Source organism: Equus asinus, chromosome 7, assembly GCF_041296235.1.
Source record: "Equus asinus isolate D_3611 breed Donkey chromosome 7, EquAss-T2T_v2, whole genome shotgun sequence".
NCBI classification, from domain to species: Eukaryota; Metazoa; Chordata; class Mammalia; order Perissodactyla; family Equidae; genus Equus; species Equus asinus.
The window spans coordinates 46,452,222-46,464,455 of NC_091796.1; the positions used below are offsets into that span (position 1 = coordinate 46,452,222).

The 12,234-nt window shown below is 34.0% G+C and overlaps 1 protein-coding gene across 6 annotated transcripts in view; it reads left to right on the forward strand.

The window, feature by feature from the left end:
- SS18 (SS18 subunit of BAF chromatin remodeling complex) overlaps positions 1-12,234 on the forward strand; it is an 86,064-nt gene that overhangs the window by 37,353 nt on the left and 36,477 nt on the right. For all 6 annotated transcript variants that reach the window (XM_070513281.1, XM_044774513.2, XM_044774516.2 and 3 more), the window contains exons 4-5: positions 1,206-1,359; positions 4,713-4,934. In XM_070513281.1, the coding sequence (XP_070369382.1) occupies positions 1,206-1,359; positions 4,713-4,934 (376 nt within the window). The remainder of the gene's footprint in view (positions 1-1,205; positions 1,360-4,712; positions 4,935-12,234) is intronic.

Here is a 12,234-nt window from a genome sequence, read left to right on the forward strand (position 1 = left end):
AATATTTAATAAAGAGAAATTATTGTGTGGATTTAGTAGTGAAGAAATTAATATTCTGAATTTTAAATAGGTGCTTTTAGAATAGCACTTGGTTATTTCTGTAAATGTTAGTGATTATCAGATGATTGGAGATTTGAGTGTTTTCGTATGATGGCTTAAGAATGTGTAAATCTGTTAAGTGTGCCAGAGAGGATTGTGTTCACAAAATCTGGAGTGGTACAAACGCTCAACTAACTGGCCATCTAAAAATGTAGGAGGAAGAGAATGACTCATAGGAATGGACATTTTGTTTAGAACATAGAGAAGCAGAGAAAGAAGGCAGAAGTAGATTGGTAAAGAATATTACTTCCTTATCTTCCTGTGGGCTTAAAAATGGTGGTTTGGAAAGAAACTAGCCATTTGCTTTCTCTACTAAGATATCCCCAAGAACTGAGCCAGGTATTGCAGACCACCTTGTATCTGTATTTTTTCTTTTGCCCTTGTGTGAACTGTCAAGGTTAGTCAGTGATTTTCTTCACACTTTCATTAGGAAATTTGCCAAAGGCATCCTTTTGAGGCAGCTGTCTCTGTACCCTTGGAGGCCATCAGTAATGTTTCCGATCTATAGGAGTAGTCGGCACAAAAATGGGCTGAACTGAGTCTTTAGTGGTTTAAAACATTCCCCCGCCAAAACCACTTTTTTTTTCACCCTCAGACGGTATAAAATGTATCACATTTTGGGGTTTCTGGTCCTTTTATAGTTTTTTGTTACTGTACCTTTTCAGATAAAATCAATCATTAATAATAAATATATCCAAATATATTAATAATGAAAGGAGACTTACTTTTTTAAACAAAATTTAAATAACAACAGACGTATTAGAAATCCTTATATATAAGTAAATGAGAATTCTTTTTGTATAGAATGTTGAAATTTTTACCATCACTACTGAGATTTTTATAAAGTAAAATATACTTTAATTGTGGTGGTCTTTTGGTCTAGGGTGGTCAGATGATATGTTCGTCCTAACGATCTTGTGTAGTTTTGTGGGCATTTTAAATATGATGTTAATAAGTCCATGATTAAAATGCATTAGAATAAATTGAAATGCATTTGTGGTTTTCTTCCTATTCAATTTAATAATATAAGCAACTGTTATACCATATGCATCTTTAATATATTAGTCTAACTGTTTCTCTTGTTTTACTAAACTGTCTTCTTTCAGCCACCCACACAGAATATGCCTATGGGTCCTGGAGGGATGAATCAGAGCGGCCCTCCCCCACCTCCACGCTCTCACAACATGGCTTCAGATGGAATGGTAGGTGGGGGTCCTCCTGCACCACACATGCAGAACCAGATGAACGGCCAGATGCCTGGTAAGTTTTTCTCCTCTAAGACATTAACACCAGAGTTGCTTAGCAACTGAAACGACATGGGGGCTCAAGGGATACTAGATTGTTGATGACAAAACTGCTTTGAATGCCCCCGAGTACAAGCTCTCTTAGAGTTTGTTAGCTACAGAGCTACGTGACCTGTATTCAGTGTTTATCAGCCTGCCCTTGGGCTTTGATGTAGCTGACACACAGCATTCCTCTGATGAACAGAACTGGCTAAATTTAGTCTGTCTGAAACTATGCAATGCAGCTGGCTTTAGAAGCTTTTTGGAAAAAAAGGCATTGCACCATGGCTTACAAATTAAAATCTGTTTACAAAAAGGTTTTATAACATTTCTCTGAGTTCTGTATTTACTTAAAAATTTATTGATCTCAGAAAGAGTATTTCTGGAAAAAACACATAGGGAAAAGAAACAACAATCTCTAAAGTGCTAATGTATTTAGTGTTTCCTCATGGATACTATTGAAACTGAGTATAGATTTTTATGAGTACATGTGTTTATAGCATAATATAAATATGGAAATTGATATTAAAGCAAAACTAAAAGCTGAAAAATAATGTTGGCTTTCTTATATAATGAGCCATTCCCTTTGCTAATTATCTATTTTAAGTTTAGAGCCACTTAGATAGAATATCTTTCAGGCCTCTGGATTCTTATTTAGTTATTTGCTGGTTTGAATTTTTAACCTGAGAAGTATCTTTAAACTATTTTGTTTTTGTAAAAAGAGCCACAACCCATACCCATAATTTTTGGAGTGTTTTCTACATTTAATTTGAGAATATTTTTACTTTCTAAAGACAAGGCTATTTTCATTAACAGAAAAAAAGTATTATAATAAGTAACAATAAGGAAAATAAAATAACAGAGCAGTTTATTTTGAAAATTAGTAATTAACATCCTTCGGATAGTGTCATCTTAGCTGATTGTGTTTGTTGGTTGCATTGGTGTCCAGAGATGATGTGTGTAGAAAATGAAGTAAAAGAGAGCACAGATCAAAAGAGGCCAGGTAGCCTGGTTTATGGAAGATTGATGTGTGGTTGATCATGTAGAAGGGCAATAGTGCTTCGGTGGCTGTCGCCTGTTTTCTGCTCAGGCTTTCCACATTGATGGCCCATACCCTGGATGGAGGTAGGAATAAAGACATAAATACTTGTCAGGTTGTAGTCAGGAGGTAGCTTCTTGCTGAATCCACATTTAGCTCATCAGGACACTTTGTTTTTACAACTGGAACAGTAGTACTAATGCAGGTTAGCAAGTTAGGAGTTTTCTGACTTCGTATAGTGGTACTTTTAATTAGAATTTTGACTTAACTTCTCCATATAACATTCAAGCCCAAGGCCAAAGAGGTTGAAGGGTAATATAATTATTGTTAACGTGACATTTTGGTTTTTGTGTAAGGCCATCTGGAGTAGATGATATATTCTTTATAAGCCAGAGATTTTCAACACTTAGAACCTAGGTTGTCCAGAACACTGTGGAGCTTCCAAAACTAATTATAGAGAGTTACAGTTAGGTGTAGGAGAAATTTGAAGACCAGTAACGTATATATATATATTTTTTTATTTCAAAAGTTCCTTATAGCGTTTAGCCAACCTTTTTTATGCATACAAATTTGTATCTAGGCTTTTAATTTCCTATTTTAGTTTTGTTTTTAATATTTTATAATCTAACTTGCAGAACCACTTCTCAGTCTCAGGTTCCTTTTTAAAAAGATTTAACTGATTTAAAACGAAACTGGATAATACATGCCTAAGGTACCAAAATCAAAAGATACCAAAAGGTATACCTCCCCTAGCTCTTCAGAAACTTTGTTCCAGAGAGTCATTCATGTCTAGTTATGCTCCAAGAGAGATTCTCTGTATATAAAGCATATGCATATATACATTCTTTTTTCTTTCTTCTTCATTTTTTAAAAACACAACTGGTAGCGTACACTAGATAATCTTATATCTAGTTTTTTCCCCCGTAAAGATAGATCTTGGAGACTATGAGTATATAAAGATATATTTTGGAGACCACTCAGTATATAAACATCTCCCTCATTCTATTTGTTGACTGTATTACATTCGTTTTTATGGATGTCTCTAATTTATTTGAACAGTTCCCTTATGATAGAAATATAGATTGGTTCTAGTCTTTTGGTATAAAAATTATGCTGCTGTGAATGTGCCTGTAAAATATAAATAAATAAATACACACACACAATTTTGCATCCATACACACATGCACACAAAAATTTGTATATTTATAAGATAATTTCCTAGAAATGCAGTTGCTGGATTAAAGGTATCTGCATTTTAAAATAAGATAATTATTGCCTAATTACTTTCCATAAAAATAGTAATTATTTATCTATTTATACTCACTCACCAATGTATGAAGGTACTCTTTCTTCATAATATACTTAGATTAAAACTTCTGATTTTGCAAATCTGAAAGATTAAAAATGGGTCTCATGAGTTTAATTTGCCTTTTTATCATGTGAGACGAGCAATCTGCTCATGTTTATGACCCCCTTTGTAGTTTTTGTGTAAAGTGGTCATTTGTGTTCTTTGCCCTTTCTTTTACTGCTGGTGGTCATTTACTTACTTTATTTAAGTAAATTAGTTCAGTCTGTGATATATATTGTAGATAATTTTTTCCCAGTTTATCTTTTTATTATTTAATTTCATTTTGTTGTTTTCTTTTTTGATCAAATTTTCTTCAAATTTTTTATTTTTATGTAGTCTAGTTTATCAATCTTTTATGGCTCTGGGTTTTCTGGCATACTTTAGAAGGCTGTCTCATTCCATGATTATTAGTTTTGATGGAAGGAATGAGATAGGGATCCAACTTGTTTTTTTTCCAGATGGCTACTCAGTTGTCAAAATACCATTTATTGAATTTTCTTTTGCCCACTAATACTTAATATCACCACTATTATTATTTACTAAATTATGCATTTGGGTCTGTTTTTAGACTCTGCTCTGGGTCCATTGATCTGTTAATCGATTCATTTATGTGTTAGAACTACACACTTTTAATTACTCCAGCTTTATATATTTTACTATTTTATAAAACTAGTCCTTCCTCATTATTCTTCCTTTTTGGAATGTTCGTAGCTTTTCAAAAAGCATCAGTTCCTTAATCCATACGGTGAGGATAATACCATCCAACTCAGTATTTGCTGGCATTTATGTAAAGCATGTACTTTGTTTGCTATTGACTAAATACTTGTTCTTGTTTGGTGGTATTATTATGGTAATGCAAAAAAATAAAAAGCTTTTCAAGGTACTTTTGTATAGACAATCTCTTTAACTTCCATATTTTGGTTCTGGTCACTTTTCTTCAAAGGGCCTAACCATATGCCTATGCAGGGACCTGGACCCAATCAACTCAATATAACAAACAGTTCCATGAACATGCCTTCAAGCAGCCATGGATCCATGGGAGGTTACAACCATTCCGTGCCATCATCACAGAGCATGCCAGTACAGAATCAGATGACGATGAGTCAAGGGCAGCCAATGGGAAACTACGGCCCCAGACCAAATATGAATATGCAGCCAAACCAAGGTAAATAAGCTTTGTGGTGTTCTTGACTAGAAGGCTACAGTAGCCTTTGAAAATGAGACAGTTTTATCACGTTATTAACTGATTCACAAAATAGAAATTTGAAATAGCAATATATCCATAAAAGAAGGAACGTTGAGGTTGAAACCAGCTTAAAGTATTTTTTTTACATTTAGAAATTAAATTGCTTAATTTAGCTTTTTAAGCTGATTTATTTTTATGTCTTTTGCAGAGTTTATTTGAGATTCTGTACTTTTAGATTTTTTTAAAGCTACTCATTGAATAAGAAAAACATTTGGTTTAGAACAAGAAAATTGAGAAAATAGAGTTTTACCTTTGTAAGTACAGCCCCTTCAAAAACATCTACTCTCTGATTCATTTTACTTATGTAAGGACATATTAATTAATAAATTTCCCTTAATTTACGTGGATATTTTGTGATGCTGTGTTTCAACGTTAAAAGGTAATTTTAACGTGGTTTGCTATTAGAATGTTCAGTGGAGATGCTGCTGTATTCTTGTGTTCTTAGAGTGGTGTGAGGTCTATTAAAGTTTATTGCCAGTCTCAGAGAATAAAATTGTTATCATGGTTCTCTTTAAGTATTCTTGTGAATAATAACTAAAAACCGGTAAGTGGCGCTCTGTTCTGCTAATTGCCTGTTAAAACATTTGGCATATTGCCAGCCTAAAGCTATTTCAGTTACTAAATGTGAGGTTAAGTGTATAAGATAGAATTAAATGTATTTGCAATAAAATTTTTTAGATTTTGCTTATGAAAAACAAAGCACTAAAGCGCAACCAGATAAGGGAAGTTAATGTTAATCTTTTGGTAATTACTTATGAAATAATATATTCTAATTTTTAAATATTAATACAGATATTTTATATAATTTTGATGAGATTCACTGAAAACAAAGGAAGATAATAGAATAAATTGTGAATGAATGTAGCTTACAAAACTGATGCTTGCTCCATTTTTTCCCCCCAGAGTTTAAGTTTAGTGCCCATGAGTATTTCTTTTTTTTAAATTAGGTCAATCAAAGGTTCAAAACAACAGCAAGATCCAGTCAGTGCTAGATCAGAAGGGAGTTCAGATATTTCTCCATACAATTTGGTTACCAGAAGAGAGCAAGGAAATTGATAATGATCCTGACAGCAAATACAGTAGTGATGGCACACTTCTTAGAAACTATAGTTAAGAAAAGGTAGGGTGTGCACAAAAATGGATGTTGCTGCAGGATGGTTTGATATGACATCATAAGATTTGAAGAAGAAAAAAATCACGCAGCAGTGTGCATGTGGAAAAATAGTTACTGTTTTTGGAGAAAGGAGTTGTTTGTAGGAATTTTTTGTTCTAAACTTGGGGACCAACTATTCTTTAAAAAAATTTTTAATACATATTTTCTATTAATGTATAGTTTTTCCTTTTACTATAGTAGTTATATTACTTTTTGCTTTGTTCTCATAATTTATGAATTTAACAGAAAGTAGACTATGCAGAAAATGACTTTGTAGGTTATTTCTGTAAATTTCAAATTTTAAAGAAATAAAAGTTACTTTTCTAAAGAGAGAATAGGATGGAAATCAGTGAGGAAATTTTCAGTGTTTTAAAAATATCTTCAGGACAAATAAAAAAACTTTTCAGTCAGATTTTGATATTTCAAAATCAAAGACCATCAAAGAAAATTACAATTACCAAAAAAAGTGAGAAAGTTATATGAGGATCTGGCAGTATCCACATTCTTAATCATATGAATTTCTTCAAGACTTTATTCTTTTTCTTTTTCTCCCCAAAGCCCTCTGGTACATAGTTGTCAATTTTTAGTTGTGGGTCCTTCTAGTTGTGGCATGTGGGATGCCACCTCCTCATGGCCCGATGAGCAGTGCCACATCAGTGCCCAGGATTTGAACTGACAAAACCCTGGGCTGCCGAAGCGGAGCTCACTAACTTAACCACTTGGCCACAAGGCCAGCCCCCCGAATTTCTTATAAAAACATTTTAATTATAAAGTACTTGGTAGAAAAAATTTGTTTTATATGATAAAAGTTTTATTTGAGGTTTTAATAGTCATTTCATTATAAATCATTTTCTTAGTTTTGCAACAATAAGCTAACATATTTTACATTAAAATCTTTCTGTTTTGATAAATAGGTGGAAGGAATTAGAGGAGATAGCATTTTAAATAGTCCTTTTTTTTTTTTTTTTCCTGAGGAAGATTAGCCCTGAGCTAACTACTGCCAATCCTCCTCTTTTTTTGCTGAGGAAGACCAGCCCTGAGCTAACATCCATGCCCATCTTCCTCTGCTTTATATGTGGAACGCCTACCACAGCCTGGCTTTTGCCAAGCGGTACCACGTCCGCACCCGGGATCTGAACGGGCAATCCCTGGGCTGCTGAGAAGCAGAACGTGCGAACTTAACTGCCGCGCCACTCGGCTGGCCCCTAAATAGTCCTTCTTAAAGAAAAGCTTGGAAAATACTAAAAGTCTATAAAAGCAAACATATTTGACTTTTAAAAATTTAGGTTTATTGACATATCATTAGCTATTCTTTGGGTTAAAATCAAAATATTGAAATTTTTTGGCTATTCCCATATTTCTACATACGTATCTCTGTATCAAGAGATACTCAAAAAAATATTAAAGCTACTTTCATTTTTTAGTAATGAGGTTTATTAGTTAAGGAAAAGAAATATTTATGGGATTTCTTAGATTAAACCCATGTAGGTGACCAAAAAAAGGGAAAAAGACATCCAGAGAATTTTGTTTTAAAAAGGAACAATTAAATGGCAATTATTTAATTATATTATTAGTAATTATTAATTATTTAAGTGACATATATGGGAACTTTGATTATGCAGTAGTTTTTATTTATTCATTTTTATTTTTTATTCTTTACATTGGCACCTGAGCTAACAGCTGTTGCCAGTCTTCCTTTTTTCCCCCCTTCTTCTTCCCCCAAAGCCCCTCAGTACTTAGTTGTATATTCTAGTTGTAGGTCCTTCTAGTTCTGCTGTGTGGGATGCCACCTCAGATGGCTTGATGAGCAGTGCCATGTCTGCGCCCAGGATCTGAACCGGCAAAACCCTGGGCTGCCGAAGCGGAGTGAGGGAACTTAACCACTTGGCCACAAGGCCAGCCCTGCAGTAGTACTTTTTAAACAAGGCATTTAAAGTCAAAGTCTACATACATTTATTCTGGTAGATTTGAAGTAGTTTTATTTTTTACCTCTATCCCTTCCCTTTCTTTCTCTCTCAACTTTGAAATTGGAATTCAGGGGAAGAAAAGTGACTTGTCTGAAAATTTTGTCATTGTAATTTAGGGGTCTGATTGAAATTAATCCAAACGACAGATGTCTTATACATTTATAGTGTGTCATTTTGATTGTTTAAAAAGGAGAAATATTCTGCTAATTTATACTATTAGCTCCAATATAGTAAGGCACATTGTGTACTAGTACTAAAGTAAAAATATTATTCAAAGGAATGAAATTGTAGAACTTCTTTGGATTTTGTTGATTCTTTAAAAACTGTTTTAGGGGCTGGCCCGCGGCCCAGTGGTTAAGTTTGCGCGCTCCACTTCGGTGGCCCAGGGTTTCGCTGGTTCGGATCCTGGGCATGGACATGGCACTGCTCATTAGGCCATGCTGAGGTGGCATCCCACATGCCACAACTAGGACCCGCAACTAAAATGTGCAACTATGTACTGGGGGCTTTGGGGAGAAGGAAAAAAAAAGAAAAGATTAGCAACAGTTATTAGCTCAGGTGCCAATCTTAAAAAACAAACAAACTGTTTTTAGCTTTTAAGTTTTTGCTGAAAAAATTTTAAAAAAACAAATTAATGCAAAGGCTAATATATCAAAAACTTGTAGACCTACCACACAAAACTTGTCATTTCAAAAAGCTGCACAAAAAATTGGCCATTAAATTTGCCATTTATGTAGTATACTATGTTCATGGTTATTTAAAAAAATTTCAGCAGTTACTATTCTTTTGAACTTAAAAAAAATCAGCTTATATGACAATGGCATTGTAATTGGTGCCTACTTTTAGTTGATTTCTAGTGTTTTATATGTATCTGTGAATTGAGAAGACTGAAATATTTTTTTTATTCACAACTAGTTTTATTACTAGAGCAGAATATTTTTCTCTGTGTTTTCTTAAAGGGTCTACTGCTTCTTGATGAATGATTTAGCAAGTTTTTAATGTTAACTTGTTTCTTAAACTGCTGCCAAAATGTTGCATAACAGTCAATCCAACATAAACTTTCCCCTGTTATTTTCACTATTATCCAGATAAAGTTCAGTGATTTTCATTTTGAACTTTAAGAGTAAGACCTGTGTTCAAAGTGGACCCCCATCTTCTTACATAATTGGATCTACCTGCTCATATGTGGAGCATAAACACCAGTGGAATTCAGAAAGCTCCTAAAGGGGAAGAAGTTTGTCTCTTGTTCACAGTTTTGTTACAGTGCCTAGAACAATGCCTGAGGGTAGGCATACAAATTTATTTCTTCAGTGAATAGAGATTGAAACCAAATGTCATATGATAACCTGGAAAGCCAGAGTTAGTCCCTTAAAGTTATTTCTTTAATAAAGCAGCAAGTATATTCGTTAGAGTATTAAAAGTCAAATTAGAATAACAAGCCTTTCTGAAGATGGCCAACATTTGATAGAATCAGCCGGTTTTTTCATTCCCAGTCATTAGTGATTATAGCTTTCCACATTTAACATGATTTTAGTAAGTACATATTCAAATATAAGGAGTTCCCAAAGTTATATTTTTGTTAAAGCATGTATTCCACAAGTTCCATGTATGTAATTCTTCATACCTGGATTCAAGTCTTGACCCTGTTGCTTAGTGTATCTGGGAGCTTTGACTGAATTACTTAATTTCTTTAAATAAGATTAAGTGAGATGATGCATGTAGAAATCTGAATTTGATAATTTTTTGCATAATTTATGTAAAATTAGTCAGAATAAACATCTTTTTTTTAATAACTCTTGAGATTGGTTTATCAACTGTTGTCTTATTTCAGGCACAGCATCTAATTTATTGCTGGTTTTAGTTTTGTTTGAGTAGTATGAAGAATGTCTTGATTCATTTAGCTAATAAATTGCAAATGATAATGGTTTGGCATTAGAGTAGTGGGAAATTTTTCTTTCAGCACCTTTATTATGTAAATATGAAGGGCAAAGAGTATGTATTATCATAGCCGAGAGTGTTATATTTACCCTTGTTATTATATAGTGGATTATTATCTGATAAAAGCTGTACCAAGCAGATGTGCTTGAGATAAGCCTAGCATTTAATTGTGCATATGTTTTGTAGTACTGTATTTCCTTGTGCCTTTTTGTTATCAGTATTTATAGATTTATCTCATTCTTTATAATGCTTATGTAGATCTACCTCATCTTTTAAATGATAGCATTCATTATATGGATATAGCATAATTTATTTAACAAAAGCATATCCCCTTCTGATAGATGTTTCTAGTGTTCTACTATTACAGATACTTCTGGAACAAACATCTTTGTACATACATCTTTGAGTACTTGTGTGAGAATTTTGTAGAATTCTAGAAATAGAATTGCTAGGTAAAATATATGAATACTTAAAATATTTGAGAGACATCATTGCTAAGTTGTTTTCCACGAAGGTTGCGTAACATCACATCCCTAACAGAATATGAGAGTGCTCATTTGACTACGTACCCAGTGGCTCTCATTCTTCTTGGTCTTTGGTAAAGGTAAGATTTAAGAAGGAAGGATTTTAAAGAAAAGATAGGAAAAATGTAATCTTGTCTAAATTTATATTTCTTCACTTGTGAGCTTCTGTAACTTTCTCTGTTTTTTTGCTGTCTTATCCCTTTGGGCTGCTGTAACATAATACCACAGACTGTCTTGTAAACAATAGAAATATATTTCTCACAGTTTTGGAGGCTCGACGTATGAGATCAGGGTGTCTGCATGGTGGGGTGAGAACCCTCTTCCCTGTCTCTGACGTCTTGTTTCCTCACTGGTAGAAGGGGCTAGGGAGCTCGACAGGGCTGCTATAAGGACTCAAATACCATTCATGAGGGCTCTGCCTAGTTACCTCCCAAAGACCTCACCTCCTAATACCATCCCATTGGACTTGAGGATTTCAACTTAGGAATTTTGGGGGGACGCAAACATTCAGATGATGGAATTTGCCATTTGTGTTTTTTCTGTGAATTGCCTGTTTGTGTGTCCCATTATCTTTGGTTTGTTTATTATTAATTTGAAGGAGTTCCTTACAGATTAAAACTATTCACCCTTTATTTAGCATATGTGAAAACATTTTGTAAGTTTTAGGAGATAGGAAAAAAATGTTTTGTTCTAGTAGTAGGATTCTGAAGTGGTAATGTTACTTTTATGAAAAAGTGTAGTTATTTCTTAGTTATGTCAGGCCTTTTTTCCAACATTTGTTAAATTATGTTCCAGATACACTTAGATAATGATTGGTAAAATACTTTGGAACTCCGCATGCTTACTAGTTCTGAGAAGTCCTACAGTAAGGAACCCGATGTGATCTTGGTTAAGACAAGTATATTACATAGAGCTCTTTTCCTTCCCTTCCCTTCCCTTTTTTTTTGAGAGGAGGGGTGTATTATTCATCAAAATATTCAGTGAGTGCCCTTTAGGGCCTGGTACTGTGGTGAAGTACTTTACGTGTCTTCTTTAATTTAATCCTCACATTATCTTTAGGTAGTAGGTACTGTTGTTATCCTCATTCCGTGCATAAGGAAACACATCCTATGGAAATACAGGCAGGCCTCACTTTGCACAGTTCTGATACGCATGAATTTCAGTTATCACAATTTAGTAAAATAACAGGTGTTCCCCAAAAACGTGGTTCAACTTTCAATTACCATGGTATATTGACTGTATGCAGTTGCATCAAATACAAAGTTAGCTGCTCTCTCTTCGGTACTCAGATCAATGCATAAATAACAGATGCCTGTCATGATCAGTTACCATTTATGTCACTTTCAGATTCTGTCAGTGATTGGTCACTGTGCACGTAGAACAAAGCATGTAGTTGTGTTGCTTCCTTGGCTCCCAGCGATAAAACTACGTGATATTTTACAAAAATGGTTAATTCAAAGAGGGACTTGGCCGAAATAGATAAAAGTACAGCAAAGAAATGAAAAGTAAGACTGCTGGAGATGGAATCCAAATCCATTGTAAACAGAGTTATAGAAGAAATTGCTGACTGTGGGAATGTTGACACTGCTGCCATTTGAGAGACTTCAGATACGCACTGCAGATACTTAGAGAAGGTG